At 42.9% G+C, this 17,327-nt stretch overlaps 1 protein-coding gene across 1 annotated transcript; it reads right to left on the bottom strand.

Annotated features, from left to right (window-relative positions):
- Positions 1–2,030: 2,030 nt before the first annotated feature.
- Positions 2,031–3,575, bottom strand: LOC121247729 (protein JINGUBANG-like). The gene has a single exon (XM_041146150.1). It carries the CDS (start codon positions 3,540–3,542, stop codon positions 2,187–2,189), a length of 1,356 nt encoding a protein of 451 aa, XP_041002084.1. The 5' UTR covers positions 3,543–3,575; the 3' UTR covers positions 2,031–2,186.
- Between the last annotated feature and the right edge of the window lie 13,752 nt (positions 3,576–17,327).

The raw sequence follows: 17,327 nt of genomic DNA, 5'->3' as shown, positions 1-17,327 counted from the left end.
ATTTATTTTTTAAATCAAATTATACCACGTAAATAGTGTATTGTGTAAACGTCTTTAAATAAAATTATTCTTTTTAATAATATGGTAATCTTTTAATGGTTCTATATGCCAAGGAATTAACAAAATAATCATGTGATGTTTGAACATAGTACTCGAGTAGGTACCTTTGGGCTTTGGCTATCGCATTCATAGGACGCAACGATTAAACGATGAACGTTTTAAGTGCCAATCTACGATCAATAATTTTCCAAAAACAAATATTCATGATCAATTAGCTTATACTTCTATATTATGCTCGCAATTTTCCCCCTGAAATGAAACAATCATGAATACGATCGACGAACATTCATTTTGTATTTTCTAAATCTATTCACACATGCAGCTAGCTAATTAAGGAACACGTACAAGTCTCGGAAATCACCATCGATCTCACACTTTTATTGGCATCGTATTATATAATTACAACCATGAACTACACACACACACACACACACATGATCACCAAGTCTCGATCGACGTTGGCTCGCCCTACGATGAAATTATATGTTGAGCTGCGAACTTGGTTTCTGGCAATGCTCTCCGATGGCAAATCCGATGGGCATGGGGCGTATTGATCATCTCTGACTCATGCATTTCCAAGCCGCGGTTTGGATTCTCCTCAGTAGTACTGTTAGGATGCTCCCTCTTGATGAGTAACCTGTAAAGAATGTAACACAGAATACGCAAGCCAAAAATAATGAGTATGATCACCAAACCTGAAAAAAACGTAATCTTTGATGGAATGGGATGTTTTGCATCCATGCAAAAAACCTAGAAGACACATGACCATGATGGCTAAGCATGCATGCATGCATGGATGGTAAGAAGGCCTCCTTATTTAGCGGAATACTTATATTAATTCTCTGCTGGGGTTCTTTCCTTGTCAATGAATCATGTTATCGTAGGCAATTCTTGTGTATGCGAGCTAGCTAGCTACGCGTATTCTTGCCTTAAATGAAAAGCACTGTTTCTTTTGGGTTGCTCATCGTCATGACTTGTGTTTCAAGAGTGGAATAATTGAACCAGGGTTTATATTGAAAAGATCAGTCGATCCAAAGAATACTATGGGGAAGTCCCCTCACCTTGGAGCATTGTACCAATGGACGCGGGTCTTGGCATCTTGGATTTTCCTTGTAACGAAATGGTTTTTATAATGTGATACTCGAACCTTCTTAATAAAATATATTTTTTTATAATTATAATAAGTATCACAATAAATTATGTATTAGTTTATACATCGACTTATAATAATTCTCGATCACCGACTTTTTTTTCTTGGTCCTAGAGTATACTCTTTTCAATTATTATTGCTTGTGTAAAATAATTTTAATTCTCTCGTAGAGGAAAATAAATATTATATTATAATCAATTTATGAGATAATATTCCACGTTACCTTTTCATCTCTGTTTGAACGTCTAATAGATCAAAGCGTTCGATCGTATCTATAAGAATTAATCGGTATTTAGAACTTTTCATCCATTAATGTTTGGTCCAGTGAGACATGGATCAAGTGGCTAGCTATATATATAGTAAATATCGTAGACGTTGGAAAATGAAGGTGGAAGTCTTTATTTCCGATAGGTGGAAGTCTTGAAAGAATTTGCAGTGCTGAAATAAAACCTCCAGCGCTTTGTTGGTAATCCCGCCCATTGGCCAATATCAGACAGTCGAACGCGTGTGAATGTGACGAATTGTTTAATGATGTACTGAAGAGGAACTACTCTCTGAATCCCATGAGAGTTGGCTTGTGGAGCAGGGCAGTGCACTAGGACCAGTATCGGGTGAACTTGTTAAAAGCCCCATATATGAAACTACTCAAAATTACTTTCAATAACTAGAACATGGGGTGGATCAGCGGCAGTACTGCACTTCTGCTGGGTTAGAAGAAATGTATAATCAAGTTTCAAACTTTTAAGATACAATTAGTTATATATGTAATTAAATATATATATCTCTTCCTATTAGTAGTAGTTTTAAGTTTTGAGGACAAGTAATAATATTTTAAAATGGTATAAGACCATAGGCTCTTGATTTCAAACCAGACAGGAGTTTTGTAACCAGAAAAACAATAGGATGCAATTTATTAACCACAAAAATGAAAAACCTCACTAAACAAAAGGTTACAATGTGGTCTGAACGTACCCTCCTACTGGAAATGATCTCTTTGAAGCTTCTTCTCAACCCATGATGGTGAAAGTACCGGACTTGTCTCGAACTCCACAACTTCTCTTTGCTGATCTTTAACTAGCTCCTCTGAGTTTGGCTTCTCGATGGGGTAAATCTTGACCCGCCATACCTTAAAAGTTTGATCCAAACTTGCACTATAAATCAGCATACACTTGACCAAATTATCTAACTCTAAAGAAGCAGCTAAGCATTTCACTGGCCCGTGATGTCCTTCGATTACTGAAAGACATGAATGCAAGCAATTTCCTTCTTCTCTCCTCCATACCCTGATGGTTGAATCCTCTGAACCACTAAAGACTATGTCTCCTATGGCTACCAAGCAAAGTACAGAAAAATGATGGCCTTGCAGAAACCCTCCATGGTTATATCTCCCAGACATCTTTTCCTTCTCCCAGAAATTTATAAGCCCATCTGAGGAGCCAGAGTAGAGCAAGCAAGTGCTTGGCGACAAGCTCAGCGCCAAGGCATTAACCGGTGAAAGTTGAAATTTGAGTGTCATGGTGAGGATATGAGAGTTTTCTCCAGACACTCTTCTCCATATTTTCACTGAGCCGTCAGAGGAGCAAGTGAAAACACACCCATCATGTTCATTGACGACAATTGCATTGACATGACCTTCATGAGCCACGAAGGAATCCACACAATGCTTTTCAGAGACATTCCAGGCCTTCACCGTTTTGTCCCGGGAGCCTGTGTATAAAAGCCTTTCTTCGTGGTTGTATGCCAGGCAAGAAATTATGTTTCTGTGCTGGTGGCTGCTCTTCCTCGGAAACATTAAGGAGAATGGACTTCTTTGAGGCAAGGTTGCGATCTTCTTTGGTCGAGAATTCTCCGTGATGGACACATTCCATACGCGAATCTTGCAGTCACTATGTGTGGTGAATAGCATTCTTCCATAGGCCAAGAGGGCACGAACTTGACCAGAATTAGCCCTTATGTAACCTATTTCAGTGCAGTCAGGTTGCTTCCAGACGTGGATTCGTTTACTCTCAGAGCCGGTGAATATAAAATCTTTCGTGAGTGTGATAGAGAAAATGTTACCGTCATGGCGGTGGAGCGAGGCTATGCAATGGTAAAGAAGAGGTTGAGAGGGAGATGTGCGCACGGGGGAGAGTGTCCATGGCGTCTCGGGGCTCAATGGCCAAAGTGGGATGGATGTTGCTGAAGTAGAAGATGGTCTTGGAGAAGCAATATTGTATATGTTAGGTTCAGATGAATTGTGATGAGCACCAAAAGAAAGTCTCCTCGGTAAGTTGATTTTCTTCCTTTCTTCGTCCATGAATCCTCTTAGATCCACCTCGCCATGACTTTCCATGGTAGATGAGCAAAAAATAGAGGTGCATGCAGTTGTGTTAATGTAAAAGCTGAATGGGAGTTCTAAAGTGGTTAGGTATTAAATTTAAGTTCGGCCAGGGTTGCCTGGGCCCAATGAAGGCTCTTTTAAAGTACATAAATTTGCCTTACAAATTAATCTTATATTATAGTGCTTAAGAAAGACGAATCATTATACTCACCATGATGCTGGTGAAGGATGATAGTGAGGGATGATATCTAATGTCCATTGCTATCTTTCTTTTTCTTGGAAAGCAACAGCTTTTCCTACACATCTATATATGCCAATTGATGATGAGACTATAGTTGGTCACCATGCATTCTTATCGATCTTCACAGTACTATTACATGATGCATATATATACGTCTGTCTAGACAACTTCAGACCTAGCTAGGGAAATACATACATTGTCTGCATGCAGAGACACACATGATGCATACAATGTACCAGATAGAAGGGCTATAATTTGTAGATCTGCAACTACAACCAAATGGTGATCAGACACTTTCCCCTGGCTATTAAGGAGATAGATCAGGAAATAACAACTACGATTAAGCTGGGTCTCCTAATTTCTAGTACCAACCCAAATTATACCTTACTGCATAGTTACGTTCTGTTACATCTTTATGCCTCAACTGCTTACTAATAAAATGTATCAACAACCTGTACGTCAATCATGACTCGGGCTAGCTCGTCATGTACAAGTGGTCTTGTCATGAGTTATTAGGGATTATTCAGGATGCTCCGACAAAAAAGAAAAAAGAAAAAAGAAAATACATGTGAATTTAGTGCAGATGATGCAAGCTAGCTAGCTAGCTGTTGACAACTTGAAAGAATTAAAACCTATTGTATGGTCCCTTGCCTTGCCTTGCCTTGCCAATAAGAACGTCCCATTATCATCGAATTAAAGAGTTTTTATTTAACGAAAAAAGGATTTATTATCCAATTAAAACTCAGTACCACATTAGTTAATTATTTGCATAAATTAGTCGGATTAATCCTAATTGCAGTCGTTAATTATCTTATAGCCCCCTCACACATTGATGATCTCATCAACTTGAATCATCCTAAGGAACTGTGAAACATGCACTAGCTATATATGTAATACCCCGTATTTCAGTGTATTTTTACTGAAAGATTATTTTTGATTGTTCAGAAATTTATCCTCTTATTTTAAAATTGGTTGGATTTTTAGTAAGTTTATTTCTATGATTTTTATTTGGTGAAAATTATTTTTTTATGTACTTTCCAAATATTTATTTATTGTTATGCATTTAAATTGCTTTTAATATTTAAATTAATTACCGTGGGATTTAATTATTTCAATTTGACTTTACCATTACGTTTAAATTATTTTATTTAACTTGTGGTTTTAAAATCATCTCCGTTGGATCATTTTTGTGACCCAAGTTATGAGGATTGGACCTCATTTCTTTTCCTCCATTTTTTCTTTCCTTCCTTTTTCTTTTCTTTCTTTTCTTTTTCTTCTTTATTTCCTCTCCTTCCCGCGCACTCCCTCTCCCTCCCTCTCTCTCCGTCCGTTCTTCCTCACAGCCCAGCCCGCCGCCGTCGCGCCGCCGTGCGCGACACCGCCCAGCCGACCAGCTCCCCCTCCCTCCGGCGACCTCACCTCCCAAATCTCAGCCCCTACCTCGCCGCCGGTAGCCCACACGCCCCCCACGAAGCCGCGGGCCACCTTCACGCCAGCGCCGCCGTGAGCCGGCGGTGGGCCTCACCGCCCAGCCCATTAGCTTCCCCAGCCGCCGGCGACCTCACCCCACCAACCTCACCTCCATCCGTGCCGCCGTTAACCACCAGTAGCTCTTCGAAGCCGCGGCACTCCTTCCGCCGTTGCGCCGCCGTCGCACCACCATTGGCCACCATCTTCCTACCACTTCATCCCCGACCTCTTGGCAACCCATTGGACCCAACCCCACCTCCGATCCGTCACCGGTGAAGCTCCACCAACTACATTTCCGATTTGGGCATTTTGGTCTTCTACCGCCCATTCCGCCGCCACCCACGGCAAACCACCACCACCATTGGCTTCACCGACCTCCCTAGGCCCTACCCTATCAATCTTGGGTCTTCGTTTGTCCTCGTTGGAAAGTGGGTATCTGTGACCCACGGCCACAGTGTATTTTACACTGTGGTGTTGCTCAGAAATCACCGCTTGCAACTTCGAGATCCTCCGGAAATTATTATATTGCACTGTAAGTATTTTCCTTAAATAACTTTCGTGATTTAAATATATTTTTGCACTAACGCATATTATCTGTGAATTGGGTTGTTTTGCCGGACTGAGTCCGAGGAGTTTCGGGGGTCGGATGGATTGTGGACGGAGTTGTGTTTGTTTGCATTGTGAATTGTGGTTGTCGGTTATGACTTGTTCACGTACATTGCATATTGCATGCATGATCATGTTTGTAAAGAAAACTGGGTTTTCGTGTATTGCATACATGTTTATGTATTTATTGTATTTGGATTTTCATGTGAGTAAAAGGAAAAGAGACTGTAGGGATGGTGGTAAGCAGGGATGGTGGTAGAGTCCCGCCTGTGATTCCCGCCTACAGTGCTCTGTTAAGTATTTATTGTGTGTAAAGGAACTGTAGGGATGGTGGTAAGCAGGGATGGTGGTAGAGTCCCGCCTGTGATTCCCGCCTACGGTGCACGCGGTAGGGATGGTGGTAAGCATGGATGGTGGTTGTGTCCCGCCTGTGATTCCCGCCTACGGTGCACGCGGTAGGGATGGTGGTAAGCAGGGACGGTGGTAGAGTCCCGCCTGCGATTCCCGCCTACAGTGTCCGATAAATGGATTGTTTGTGTGGATCATTTTTATGAGAAAATGTTTTACGGTTATTTTGGGCCAAATTGGGATTTTTGGCGTGTGTTGGAAATAATCATTTTTCTGGGAAAAAATGATATTTTATGGCTAAATGTATTTTGCTATATTGTTGGTTGCATTAATGTATTTTTATCCCGAGAGTTGTTTGGTTTATACTTACCTGTGGTACCATTTTATGGTATCGCAGATTTTGATGCAGACGATGATGACGAGCCTTAGTTTGGCTCCGGTGGAGGAGTGATCTGGGATTGCTCCTGTTTAGTGAGTTATGTTTTTATCAATTACTGTATTTACCTTTTGTATTATATTTGGGATGACTGTATAATTTTTAAAGATAAATTGTGTTAAATATTTGTATTTAAATTCTGGTACTTATTTATATTATCCGCTGCGACTTTTATTGTGCACCTTTGCATGTTGCACACACACTTGAGCACATTTCGTTGGGATGCGTGACCGTGTTGTCACCATCCTGACGTCACGATTCCCTTGTTTTTTTTGTACGTGGGAGTCGGGGCGTCACAGGTGGTATCAGAGCAGTTCGGCTCTGGGTAAAACCACATGTCCCATAGGTGTAGTACCAGAAAATTTTAAAATTTTGATTTGAAATTATTTTGTTGGGAGTACATTATTTTAATTTAATTTATTTATTTTAATTGTACGTTAATTGTTTGTTATTTATCTTATTTTTGTTATTTTAGTTTATTTAGTTATTTTATTATATGGCAGGCAATTTTACTTGTTTCAATTATTTTCTTGTGTACTATTTCATTTGTTTTATTCCTTTTATCTTATGATATTTTATTTTGTTGATTTTATTTTATTTTATTTTATGTGATATGGTTGTATTTTAATTTATTTTACTATAATTATATTTTTTAGTTTGTTTTAAGCTGATAGTGGGGTTAAGGGTTACGCTATGGCAGGAAAATTGTACGACCAAGAAGGCAAGCTAATGAGCCCGAGGATGAATTACCGAGGGGTGATGGAAATTATGCCATGGCGAGGGCGTTGAATAGGATGACGGAGTTTCTTCAGCAGAATTTTCGTCCACAGCAAGGAGAGCAGTTCAGGGCGATGCAGGCCGGGTGCACCTATGAGCGCTTCTTAGCGCATAGGACCCCTGCTTTTTCTGGTGAAGAGGATCCATTACGGGCTAGAAGGTGGATTCAAGATCTGGAAAGAACGTTTGAAGTCTGTGGATGCACTGAGGCCCAGAGGGTATTATATGGGAGTTATATGCTACAAGGTGAAGCGGCAAATTGGTGGGAGACCAAGCGGTCACTTTTAGAGATGGAGTTGGGATCCTTGGCTGCTGTGTCTTGGCAGCGTTTTAAGAAAGAATTTGATGATCGATTCTTTCCTGTTTCGGTGAGACGGCAATTGGCTCGGGATTTCAATAATTTGGTTCAAGGAGACATGACTGTCGAGCAGTATGCAAGGAAATTTATGGAGCTTGGGCGGTTTGCTCCTCACCTCATTGCTACGGAAGAGATGCGGGCTGAACGTTTCCAAGAAGGATTGCGCCCTCAAATCCGCAGGCAGGTCGCATGCTTGGAAATCCAGAACTTTCAGAGGTTGGTCAATGTGGCCTCAATTGCTGAGCGAGAGCGAGGTGCTGTGGTAGGTTCCCCTCCGGGTAAGAAGCGATTGAACGTTGATGGTGAAGGGAGCAGCTCCGGGTCGCCACAGAAGTTTGTGCAAAGGATCGGGGCCAGAGCGCAGGCAGCTTCCGGTATACGTATTGGGGGCCGAGCTCCAGTTTGTGGTAGATGTAATAGAGCCCACGAGGGCGAGTGTCGTCAGGGTTGGAACCAGTGCTTTGAGTGTGGTCAGACAGGACACTTTGCTCGTGAGTGCCCTAATTGGACCCAAGGGAATCAGGGTGGTCATCGCGGTGGTAGGGCTAATCAGAGGCAACTAGTTCAGGCTCGGGTGTATGCAGTGACTCCTGGTAGTGCTGGCGACGAGATTCCAGGGACTCAGGACGCTGGAGTTACGGCAGGTATGGGTCTAATCTTACCTTTCGTAATGGATGCCATGTGTGGTTTATTCTTGGGTTTTGGAAAGTTATGCAAGTTGTATCCATGCCCGTTGGGTGTTGGAGGTTGTGTGATTTTCTTAAGAGTGTTCTGGTTGTATTTGGTATCCTGCCTTAGAGTGATGATTGGCCCTACAAATTTCGAGGACGAAATTTTATTTTAAGGGGGGAGGATGTAACACCCCGTATTTCAGTGTATTTTTACTGAAGGATTATTTTTGATTGTTCAAAAATTTATCCTCTTATTTTAAAATTGGTTGGATTTTTAGTAAGTTTATTTCTATGATTTTTATTTGGTGAAAATTATTTTTTTATGTACTTTCCAAATATTTATTTATTGTTATGCATTTAAATTGCTTTTAATATTTAAATTAATTACCGTGGGATTTAATTATTTCAATTTGACTTTACCATTACGTTTAAATTATTTTATTTAACTTGTGGTTTTAAAATCATCTCCGTTGGATCATTTTTGTGACCCAAGTTATGAGGATTGGACCTCATTTCTTTTCCTCCATTTTTTCTTTCCTTCCTTTTTCTTTTCTTTCTTTTCTTTTTCTTCTTTATTTCCTCTCCTTCCCGCGCACTCCCTCTCCCTCCCTCTCTCTCCGTCCGTTCTTCCTCACAGCCCAGCCCGCCGCCGTCGCGCCGCCGTGCGCGACACCGCCCAGCCGACCAGCTCCCCCTCCCTCCGGCGACCTCACCTCCCAAATCTCAGCCCCTACCTCGCCGCCGGTAGCCCACACGCCCCCCACGAAGCCGCGGGCCACCTTCACGCCAGCGCCGCCGTGAGCCGGCGGTGGGCCTCACCGCCCAGCCCATTAGCTTCCCCAGCCGCCGGCGACCTCACCCCACCAACCTCACCTCCATCCGTGCCGCCGTTAACCACCAGTAGCTCTTCGAAGCCGCGGCACTCCTTCCGCCGTTGCGCCGCCGTCGCACCACCATTGGCCACCATCTTCCTACCACTTCATCCCCGACCTCTTGGCAACCCATTGGACCCAACCCCACCTCCGATCCGTCACCGGTGAAGCTCCACCAACTACATTTCCGATTTGGGCATTTTGGTCTTCTACCGCCCATTCCGCCGCCACCCACGGCAAACCACCACCACCATTGGCTTCACCGACCTCCCTAGGCCCTACCCTATCAATCTTGGGTCTTCGTTTGTCCTCGTTGGAAAGTGGGTATCTGTGACCCACGGCCACAGTGTATTTTACACTGTGGTGTTGCTCAGAAATCACCGCTTGCAACTTCGAGATCCTCCGGAAATTATTATATTGCACTGTAAGTATTTTCCTTAAATAACTTTCGTGATTTAAATATATTTTTGCACTAACGCATATTATCTGTGAATTGGGTTGTTTTGCCGGACTGAGTCCGAGGAGTTTCGGGGGTCGGATGGATTGTGGACGGAGTTGTGTTTGTTTGCATTGTGAATTGTGGTTGTCGGTTATGACTTGTTCACGTACATTGCATATTGCATGCATGATCATGTTTGTAAAGAAAACTGGGTTTTCGTGTATTGCATACATGTTTATGTATTTATTGTATTTGGATTTTCATGTGAGTAAAAGGAAAAGAGACTGTAGGGATGGTGGTAAGCAGGGATGGTGGTAGAGTCCCGCCTGTGATTCCCGCCTACAGTGCTCTGTTAAGTATTTATTGTGTGTAAAGGAACCGTAGGGATGGTGGTAAGCAGGGATGGTGGTAGAGTCCCGCCTGTGATTCCCGCCTACGGTGCACGCGGTAGGGATGGTGGTAAGCATGGATGGTGGTTGTGTCCCGCCTGTGATTCCCGCCTACGGTGCACGCGGTAGGGATGGTGGTAAGCAGGGACGGTGGTAGAGTCCCGCCTGCGATTCCCGCCTACAGTGTCCGATAAATGGATTGTTTGTGTGGATCATTTTTATGAGAAAATGTTTTACGGTTATTTTGGGCCAAATTGGGATTTTTGGCGTGTGTTGGAAATAATCATTTTTCTGGGAAAAAATGATATTTTATGGCTAAATGTATTTTGCTATATTGTTGGTTGCATTAATGTATTTTTATCCCGAGAGTTGTTTGGTTTATACTTACCTGTGGTACCATTTTATGGTATCGCAGATTTTGATGCAGACGATGATGACGAGCCTTAGTTTGGCTCCGGTGGAGGAGTGATCTGGGATTGCTCCTGTTTAGTGAGTTATGTTTTTATCAATTACTGTATTTACCTTTTGTATTATATTTGGGATGACTGTATAATTTTTAAAGATAAATTGTGTTAAATATTTGTATTTAAATTCTGGTACTTATTTATATTATCCGCTGCGACTTTTATTGTGCACCTTTGCATGTTGCACACACACTTGAGCACATTTCGTTGGGATGCGTGACCGTGTTGTCACCATCCTGACGTCACGATTCCCTTGTTTTTTTTGTACGTGGGAGTCGGGGCGTCACAGGTGGTATCAGAGCAGTTCGGCTCTGGGTAAAACCACATGTCCCATAGGTGTAGTACCAGAAAATTTTAAAATTTTGATTTGAAATTATTTTGTTGGGAGTACATTATTTTAATTTAATTTATTTATTTTAATTGTACGTTAATTGTTTGTTATTTATCTTATTTTTGTTATTTTAGTTTATTTAGTTATTTTATTATATGGCAGGCAATTTTACTTGTTTCAATTATTTTCTTGTGTACTATTTCATTTGTTTTATTCCTTTTATCTTATGATATTTTATTTTGTTGATTTTATTTTATTTTATTTTATGTGATATGGTTGTATTTTAATTTATTTTACTATAATTATATTTTTTAGTTTGTTTTAAGCTGATAGTGGGGTTAAGGGTTACGCTATGGCAGGAAAATTGTACGACCAAGAAGGCAAGCTAATGAGCCCGAGGATGAATTACCGAGGGGTGATGGAAATTATGCCATGGCGAGGGCGTTGAATAGGATGACGGAGTTTCTTCAGCAGAATTTTCGTCCACAGCAAGGAGAGCAGTTCAGGGCGATGCAGGCCGGGTGCACCTATGAGCGCTTCTTAGCGCATAGGACCCCTGCTTTTTCTGGTGAAGAGGATCCATTACGGGCTAGAAGGTGGATTCAAGATCTGGAAAGAACGTTTGAAGTCTGTGGATGCACTGAGGCCCAGAGGGTATTATATGGGAGTTATATGCTACAAGGTGAAGCGGCAAATTGGTGGGAGACCAAGCGGTCACTTTTAGAGATGGAGTTGGGATCCTTGGCTGCTGTGTCTTGGCAGCGTTTTAAGAAAGAATTTGATGATCGATTCTTTCCTGTTTCGGTGAGACGGCAATTGGCTCGGGATTTCAATAATTTGGTTCAAGGAGACATGACTGTCGAGCAGTATGCAAGGAAATTTATGGAGCTTGGGCGGTTTGCTCCTCACCTCATTGCTACGGAAGAGATGCGGGCTGAACGTTTCCAAGAAGGATTGCGCCCTCAAATCCGCAGGCAGGTCGCATGCTTGGAAATCCAGAACTTTCAGAGGTTGGTCAATGTGGCCTCAATTGCTGAGCGAGAGCGAGGTGCTGTGGTAGGTTCCCCTCCGGGTAAGAAGCGATTGAACGTTGATGGTGAAGGGAGCAGCTCCGGGTCGCCACAGAAGTTTGTGCAAAGGATCGGGGCCAGAGCGCAGGCAGCTTCCGGTATACGTATTGGGGGCCGAGCTCCAGTTTGTGGTAGATGTAATAGAGCCCACGAGGGCGAGTGTCGTCAGGGTTGGAACCAGTGCTTTGAGTGTGGTCAGACAGGACACTTTGCTCGTGAGTGCCCTAATTGGACCCAAGGGAATCAGGGTGGTCATCGCGGTGGTAGGGCTAATCAGAGGCAACTAGTTCAGGCTCGGGTGTATGCAGTGACTCCTGGTAGTGCTGGCGACGAGATTCCAGGGACTCAGGACGCTGGAGTTACGGCAGGTATGGGTCTAATCTTACCTTTCGTAATGGATGCCATGTGTGGTTTATTCTTGGGTTTTGGAAAGTTATGCAAGTTGTATCCATGCCCGTTGGGTGTTGGAGGTTGTGTGATTTTCTTAAGAGTGTTCTGGTTGTATTTGGTATCCTGCCTTAGAGTGATGATTGGCCCTACAAATTTCGAGGACGAAATTTTATTTTAAGGGGGGGAGGATGTAACACCCCGTATTTCAGTGTATTTTTACTGAAGGATTATTTTTGATTGTTCAAAAATTTATCCTCTTATTTTAAAATTGGTTGGATTTTTAGTAAGTTTATTTCTATGATTTTTATTTGGTGAAAATTATTTTTTTATGTACTTTCCAAATATTTATTTATTGTTATGCATTTAAATTGCTTTTAATATTTAAATTAATTACCGTGGGATTTAATTATTTCAATTTGACTTTACCATTACGTTTAAATTATTTTATTTAACTTGTGGTTTTAAAATCATCTCCGTTGGATCATTTTTGTGACCCAAGTTATGAGGATTGGACCTCATTTCTTTTCCTCCATTTTTTCTTTCCTTCCTTTTTCTTTTCTTTCTTTTCTTTTTCTTCTTTATTTCCTCTCCTTCCCGCGCACTCCCTCTCCCTCCCTCTCTCTCCGTCCGTTCTTCCTCACAGCCCAGCCCGCCGCCGTCGCGCCGCCGTGCGCGACACCGCCCAGCCGACCAGCTCCCCCTCCCTCCGGCGACCTCACCTCCCAAATCTCAGCCCCTACCTCGCCGCCGGTAGCCCACACGCCCCCCACGAAGCCGCGGGCCACCTTCACGCCAGCGCCGCCGTGAGCCGGCGGTGGGCCTCACCGCCCAGCCCATTAGCTTCCCCAGCCGCCGGCGACCTCACCCCACCAACCTCACCTCCATCCGTGCCGCCGTTAACCACCAGTAGCTCTTCGAAGCCGCGGCACTCCTTCCGCCGTTGCGCCGCCGTCGCACCACCATTGGCCACCATCTTCCTACCACTTCATCCCCGACCTCTTGGCAACCCATTGGACCCAACCCCACCTCCGATCCGTCACCGGTGAAGCTCCACCAACTACATTTCCGATTTGGGCATTTTGGTCTTCTACCGCCCATTCCGCCGCCACCCACGGCAAACCACCACCACCATTGGCTTCACCGACCTCCCTAGGCCCTACCCTATCAATCTTGGGTCTTCGTTTGTCCTCGTTGGAAAGTGGGTATCTGTGACCCACGGCCACAGTGTATTTTACACTGTGGTGTTGCTCAGAAATCACCGCTTGCAACTTCGAGATCCTCCGGAAATTATTATATTGCACTGTAAGTATTTTCCTTAAATAACTTTCGTGATTTAAATATATTTTTGCACTAACGCATATTATCTGTGAATTGGGTTGTTTTGCCGGACTGAGTCCGAGGAGTTTCGGGGGTCGGATGGATTGTGGACGGAGTTGTGTTTGTTTGCATTGTGAATTGTGGTTGTCGGTTATGACTTGTTCACGTACATTGCATATTGCATGCATGATCATGTTTGTAAAGAAAACTGGGTTTTCGTGTATTGCATACATGTTTATGTATTTATTGGATTTGGATTTTCATGTGAGTAAAAGGAAAAGAGACTGTAGGGATGGTGGTAAGCAGGGATGGTGGTAGAGTCCCGCCTGTGATTCCCGCCTACAGTGCTCTGTTAAGTATTTATTGTGTGTAAAGGAACTGTAGGGATGGTGGTAAGCAGGGATGGTGGTAGAGTCCCGCCTGTGATTCCCGCCTACGGTGCACGCGGTAGGGATGGTGGTAAGCATGGATGGTGGTTGTGTCCCGCCTGTGATTCCCGCCTACGGTGCACGCGGTAGGGATGGTGGTAAGCAGGGACGGTGGTAGAGTCCCGCCTGCGATTCCCGCCTACAGTGTCCGATAAATGGATTGTTTGTGTGGATCATTTTTATGAGAAAATGTTTTACGGTTATTTTGGGCCAAATTGGGATTTTTGGCGTGTGTTGGAAATAATCATTTTTCTGGGAAAAAATGATATTTTATGGCTAAATGTATTTTGCTATATTGTTGGTTGCATTAATGTATTTTTATCCCGAGAGTTGTTTGGTTTATACTTACCTGTGGTACCATTTTATGGTATCGCAGATTTTGATGCAGACGATGATGACGAGCCTTAGTTTGGCTCCGGTGGAGGAGTGATCTGGGATTGCTCCTGTTTAGTGAGTTATGTTTTTATCAATTACTGTATTTACCTTTTGTATTATATTTGGGATGACTGTATAATTTTTAAAGATAAATTGTGTTAAATATTTGTATTTAAATTCTGGTACTTATTTATATTATCCGCTGCGACTTTTATTGTGCACCTTTGCATGTTGCACACACACTTGAGCACATTTCGTTGGGATGCGTGACCGTGTTGTCACCATCCTGACGTCACGATTCCCTTGTTTTTTTTGTACGTGGGAGTCGAGGCGTCACAATATATGCCAGACCAAGCGATCGATTAGGACACATTGGAAGGATAAGAACCTGATCCAGCTCGCGACTGAACCAAAAATTTGCACCTACTCTCATAGTTTTTTGTAAGCCTGCAATTCGAGCAAGCCGTTCAGAATTTGAGCCCGACCTGTGCTTCTTGATGTGTAGGACATAATCAACCCGACCCGCATATTCATGATCGGGTCAACTTGTTTTTTTCCTCTTCAAATTCAAATACTTGCGATAAAACATGTTTAATCCATCACTTTCGTCCTTGGTCCTCAATGATCAGTCCAATCCATCAAGTCTCATTCACTCTCAGATATCCTCTTTCTAGATACCCAATATGATGCTCTCTGGGAACTCATCCACATTTATTTCGTCTCCATTTTCCTTCGCATTCTCGCCCCCCAAACCCATACCCCATCTTCAACCCTCTTTTTCCTTCAAACCATACTCCCGCTCGGGCCGTTCCTCACCATCCAAGACCTCCGTCAAGATGTCCTCTTACTAGACCCATGTTGAGCACATCATTCTCTTCAAAGTGAAAAAGAACACTGACCTGTCCAAGGTCAACGCCATGGTCACTGAGCTCAACAACTTGGTCTCCATCGACGAAGTCCTCCACCTCACCGCTGGTCTCTTCTTCTGTAACTGATATTCCTCCCTCAACTTCACCTGCACACTCCACATCCACTACAAAACTAAGAAAGACCTCGAGGCCTACGCGGCCAACCCCAGCCACGTTGGCGTGGTCAAGGAGTCGGTCCTCTCAATTATTGAAGACGCTATGGACATTGATTGGATTGCCGGCGGTGGTTATGAAGATGATCTCGTGGCTCTACTGCAGGGATCCTCCATTCAACTCGGTTTCTTGAAGCTCAAGGAGAGCCTAGGTGATAAGGTAAAATCTGAAGAGAAGTGGGGACTCAAACTCTGGGAGAGGGGGCTAGGGTTTCATCTGCATATTTTATAAGGCGGGTTGTCGGGTTGTACAGGTCGAACCTGAGCCATAGTTAAAACTGTCTTTTTCGGTTCGAGTTGGGTCGGGTCTCACAAACCTAGTTTTTTGTCACACAAGGCTAAGGATTATATATCTTAGGACTAATAGTATTACATGCAAACAATTTTTACGATGAGTTACACTTTTTTTCAAATAGTATGTGTGAGAGTTGCACATCTTAAACAGTATAAATTATTTTTTGTATATTGATAATGCACAAAGTCTTATAATATATAGGTACATATAATGCATGGGAGAATCTAAAAGAAACTTATAACACATTGTAATCTTACACTGAGTTGGGTTAAAAAGGTGAAATAATTATGAATAATTGTCTATTGCCCTGTTGACGACATGTTTCGCGCATTAGATACTGGGCTCAGTTACTTGTGACAAAAAAGATACGGGACTCAGGATTGAAAGGTCACATTCGATGCCTAAGTTAGTTTTTTGTTCATTGGAGAGAATTTCAGTAAGTGCGAGAACGTAAGTCCTAAATCTTATCTTGGCCCTTGATTTTTATATTACTTGTGGAGATGGTACTCTGTATCCTGTGTCAGAGACCCTTATCTCCCGCACGGGATACTACGTTGTCTTTTTTAATGCAGCGTCGCCTCAGGCAGGTGGGTGGGTGCGGCCACCTTCTGTGCACTATGTCAAAGACAGAAGGTTTCATCGTGATCTCTCTCCATCTCGTACCCGATCTTTAAATGCAGCATAGCCCTGTCACGACTTGCGTTTGCATAATAGTGTCAGGGTAGGTGGCGTCCTATCTTTCCACGTCAACTAATTTTTCATGCAAACTTTGGGCCTTCTTCTTCCTTACGCAATTCATGGGCCCATTGTGATGTTGATCATTGGGCCTCCAGGATAAACTAGGCCTGGCCCGATAGGTGTGCAAACATCCCTTCCATGCCCATTCTGTTGCTTCGTCCTTTGTTTCCAACTTCCAATTTCATGGTCTCCCGCTGCTTATGATGAGTTGTGGTTATCCACTTTCTCCGGACGTTGTAAGCATTACCATGCATACTTGCGTTGGGTAAGCCAGCCCAACTTCAGCTAGGCAATAGGCCGACTGAGTTTTCCTTTTATCGCACGATTTCACCATTCACATCATGAGCGCAACTGTAACAATTAAACATCGTGTAGTACGTGGACGACCACCAAGGTATGGTCGGCTCACATTTTTTGGAGGTGAGGACCGACCTGACCACCTCCACAACCCACATCAAATATCTTACGACCAAATCATTGATCTCTAATTTTAGAGTGCAATATATAATATATATATATATATATAGGTCCCTTAAAAAAATATAATTAAATTAATTAAGAAATAATATGATTCATCCAAGTCGCTTTAAGATATAAATTTTGCTATAATTATAAATTAAACATTGCGAGACGAAAATATCCAGATCATTGCCCCATATATCAACGACTAAACGTTCTCCTTAATTTTAATTTTATTGAAA

This window comes from Juglans microcarpa x Juglans regia, chromosome 1S, assembly GCF_004785595.1.
Source record: "Juglans microcarpa x Juglans regia isolate MS1-56 chromosome 1S, Jm3101_v1.0, whole genome shotgun sequence".
Classification (NCBI taxonomy): Eukaryota; Viridiplantae; Streptophyta; class Magnoliopsida; order Fagales; family Juglandaceae; genus Juglans; species Juglans microcarpa x Juglans regia.
Note: the sequence above shows the minus strand (reverse complement) of the source record. Positions and strands in the feature narration are given on the sequence as shown.

Excerpts from the sequence above, each read along its gene's own strand:
- LOC121247729 (XM_041146150.1), bottom strand. The coding sequence starts at position 3,542 with ATGGAAAGTCATGGCGAGGTGGATCTAAGAGGATTCATGGACGAAGAA.